The sequence below is a fragment of the Monoraphidium neglectum genome (genome assembly GCF_000611645.1).
Source record: "Monoraphidium neglectum strain SAG 48.87 unplaced genomic scaffold scaffold05071, whole genome shotgun sequence".
Lineage (NCBI taxonomy): Eukaryota > Viridiplantae > Chlorophyta > Chlorophyceae > Sphaeropleales > Selenastraceae > Monoraphidium > Monoraphidium neglectum.
The window spans coordinates 1-3,617 of NW_014008559.1; the positions used below are offsets into that span (position 1 = coordinate 1).

Below are 3,617 nucleotides of genomic sequence, written 5' to 3' on the forward strand. Positions count from 1 at the left end.
GCCCGCGTCTTGAGGAGCGCGAGCGCGAGAGGTGCGGGGCGCACTGCCGGCCGCTGCGTGCCCTAGCCTTGGCGCCCGTTGCAGCTGCCAGGTTTGTCATCAACCGCTGTTTGAGAAGCCTCGGTGCATCACCAAAACAAGTCCAGCCCTTTGGGCGCTGTTTTTCTTGAAGCAGGCACGGTCAACCAGGCGGCCATTTGGGGAAGGCGCGACTGAAGCCTGCACGCCTTCCGCCCCCCCCCCTCCCCAGGCTTACGAGGCCGGCCGCGTGAGCATGCGCCAAGCGTCACCCATGACGGAAGGGAAATGTTCACCCACTCACCAGACGCCCGTCGTGAAGTTCACGGTCGCGCCGGTGCTGCCAAACGGGTCGTTGCTCCAGTCGATCCCGCCGCCCGGCTGCTGAATCAGCCGCTTGTTGATCTCTATCAGCGCCCTGCGGGTCCCGGCCTGGCAGGTCTCGTTGCAGCTCGTCGACGCGTTGTATGAGGCGAAGGCTCGCGACGACGGCGGGCACTCCTCCAAGACCGGGCCTGGCGGCAACTTGCTCACGTCCAGCGCAGCGCCCGCCGCGCCCGTCGGTCGCGGCGAGACCCTCGCCGCCGCGACGGCAGTCAGCAAGACGAACATGGCAGCTCGATATGGCACCATGCCGGGCCAAAACGGACGACGATTTATTATTCAGGCTTCCCGGGTGCTGAGACGTCTGCCATTGGACATTTTTCGGGGCGGTCCTGGGGCCACTGCAGTCATTGATCAGAATGATAAGATGCACAACATAAGCGCTTCTTGATAATGGGCAAGAACCCTCGAAGTGATCTACCCTAGTAGAGCAATATGCGTGAACCGTCCCGTGGCGATTACAGGTGTGCCTTGCTGTTTCTCATGTACCTTAGTTTCAGTCACTTGTCACTTACAAGGAATCACCACCTCTCGCGTTGGCGGCAGTGTGTAGCGATGCTGCACTGCGTTGTTCACGGCGGTTGAGCTGGTTGTCGCACCCTGGTCGCACCATTCCGGTGCGCGAGTGAGCATGTGAGCTATGCGTCACAGCTTTGCGCTGCGTTCATAAACCAGCACAAACATTGCCCTCTCCAATGTGACGCATGACCAACGCTTGCCCCGCCACCCCCGTGCGAGGCCCCTTGTGCCTGGAGTCTGGTAGGGCGCAGATTGCGAACGGGCCGATGCCAACCATTTGGCTGACTGCAGCTTACCCCGCTGCGCAGCACTGGCCTTTGCGCACGCAGGCAATCCGTTGGGCAGTCGAGACGACGATGCGCGCTGCCGCCAGCCACCCGCTAGCCCTTCCCACTCCAATTTTCTTCAACACGGCATTGCCAATCGCTACACTCGCTGATGGACCTGAAGCGGGCGCGGGCCCAACAACAACATTGGCAGAAGAGCACGCGTGTTGGGCAAGCGTGCCAGGTGGGCCCTAGCTCACAGCCTCCCCTGAGCCCTCTGCCCTTGCTCAAGCCCTCTGCCCTCCCCTAAGCGCTCTGCCCTGGGGACTCCTCGTCGCCCGCGCAGTCAGCCGCAGGCTGCGTGCACAAGCTGGACTCACGCCTGCCGCACAAGATGACCGTTTGGCCGGCGTTTGAGCGGACAACCCCCTTTTGCAGCATGTGATTGCTCTCCTGGGGGGAGTTTTTCAGGGTTTCTTCGAGCTGCAGGCTGCTGCCTAACGCTGCTCGTCTGCGCCAAGCGGCAGCCTGAGCCCTACCCTGGAGCCCCACCTGGAGCCCCGCTTCTTCGACGCTGCATTGCAAACAGATTGATGGCTGAGTGAGATGGGCGCATTCATGTTCACTGCTCTGCCCGACACGCGCTGCTGCTGCTGAGAAAAATCGAAGCGCCCCGTGCCAAGCCCTTCCACCCAACCCTTGGAATCCAGCTGATCTGGGCCGTCTGTTGGCGGCCGCCGACCACGGTGAGGCGCTGTCCTGCGTGGTGACCATCGCACGCGCTGAGCGCGGTCCTGGGCAGGAGAGCAGTAAGAACCTAATTGTTGCACGACTACGACCCCAAGGTAGTTGAGGTATACTTCTAATTGTTGCAGCAGAGCATGATATGAAACTTCAAAGCAGCGCACAATTGGGGAGTGTGTGTGCCCAAGCTGCCTGCGGGTCAGGACGCAATGGTAGGCAACACAACAAATGGGCCCCATCCTGTAGTGCAGGTCAGGGGTGTACGGATTGCGTGCACAAATAACGCGCAACAGCTGCGCAGCTGGTACCCCTCAAGCCACAGGCGCGGCATGCTACTGATGGGACTGAGGACGCGGATTTCTGGCGGTGTCAGCGCTGTTGTGCTCTGCTGGCGGCTCTGCACGCAGGCGGGCAGCACCAGCCAGGGCCAGGCCCAGCATGGCTGGCTCTGCATTTGGATGTTCAACAGAGTCGGTGGGTCGCCAGGTTCGAAAGCGGGACAAATGCCAGTGATGTCACGCCATCAATGCCGAGGCCAGATTGTCTCCGCATAAATCTTCCTCGGCTCATTCGGGCGCTGGGGTGGGCTTGCCTGTTATCCTTATTATTTTTGTGATAGCTACGCGTGCCAGGGGTTGCCCCTGGTGGCACTCGTGCCGCGGCAGCCTCCGCGCAGTCCCACTGCAATGGACGACCTGCTCAAATTTGAGAGTCTAGTGAGGGCGGCCATGTCTGATCACCCGGCCCTCCCGGCTGTGGCCGACCTCAGCGGCGGCGGAGGCGGCAGCGGCATCGCTGCGCAGGCGCGGCCTCCTAATGACTCAGCTGGCCTCCCCTCGTCTTCGGGCCGCGGCGCGGGCGGCTATGAGGCCAGCAGCCAGGTGCGCCGTTGAAAAGGGCCACAGCGCGCACCGGGCCGGGGCGGCACGCCTCGCGCCGCGCGGGCCCCTCCGCCACACGTGCCCTTCCGGCCCCTTGGGAGCCGCCACAGCCAGCACAGGCGCGCCCAACCCCGCGCCACGTCCACCAACCCGCGCACCCGTGGCAACGGCGTTTGCGCCAAACCCCGTGTGTCATTTCAATTACGTTTGCAACCGCGCCGCACCCAGGGCGCCGGCGGCAGCCAGGACAGTGACGAGTTGCTGGCCGGGGGCGACGGCGACGATAAGCTGCAGAAGAGGCGCAGCGCCAACGCCAAAAGCCAGCGCGCGCGGCGCGCGCGGTTGAAGGCGGAGGCCACTCGGCAGAACGAGGTCTTGATGGCCCTGCAGGTGGGGCGTCGGAGGCTGTACGTGGGATGCCCGTGAGGGGTGATGATGTTGATGGGATCTTGCAGCTGTTAGCGCGTGTGTGCGGTGCATGTCCATTTGTCTGGGCGGGGGACGAGGTGTGTTTCAACAGAGAGAGCGGGTGTAGCACTTGCAGGGGCCTGGCATCACGGGGCTCTGTACAATAGATCCCATATCTGGGCCCGCCGGGGAGCATGCCGCGGCCCTTGAGCTGGCACCCGCGGGCCGCTGTTTAGCCGCCCGGGGCGGGGGCCCACGCCTCGGACTGCCCCTCCTGATGAGGCGCCCCCTTCAGCCCGGCCCCGTTGCCGCGGCCGGCGCCGGTGTCCCGTCGCCACCGCCCCGCCCAAGCCGCCGCCGCAGCAGCAGCGCCGCCCTCCTCGCCCCGTCCCAACGC

General features: G+C 64.0%; 2 protein-coding genes across 2 annotated transcripts; one reads left to right on the top strand and one right to left on the bottom strand.

Annotated features, from left to right (window-relative positions):
* Positions 1 to 318: 318 nt before the first annotated feature.
* On the bottom strand, positions 319 to 630 carry MNEG_15144 (hypothetical protein; the record flags this gene model as incomplete). The annotated part of the gene is made up of 1 exon (XM_014036384.1): positions 319 to 630. The coding sequence occupies one exon, from the start codon at positions 628 to 630 to the stop codon at positions 319 to 321; it is 312 nt and encodes a 103-aa protein (XP_013891838.1).
* Positions 631 to 2,659: 2,029 nt separating this feature from the next.
* On the top strand, positions 2,660 to 3,238 carry MNEG_15145 (hypothetical protein; the record flags this gene model as incomplete). The annotated part of the gene is made up of 2 exons (XM_014036385.1): positions 2,660 to 2,812; positions 3,041 to 3,238. 2 exons carry the CDS (start codon positions 2,660 to 2,662, stop codon positions 3,236 to 3,238), a joined length of 351 nt encoding a protein of 116 aa, XP_013891839.1.
* Between the last annotated feature and the right edge of the window lie 379 nt (positions 3,239 to 3,617).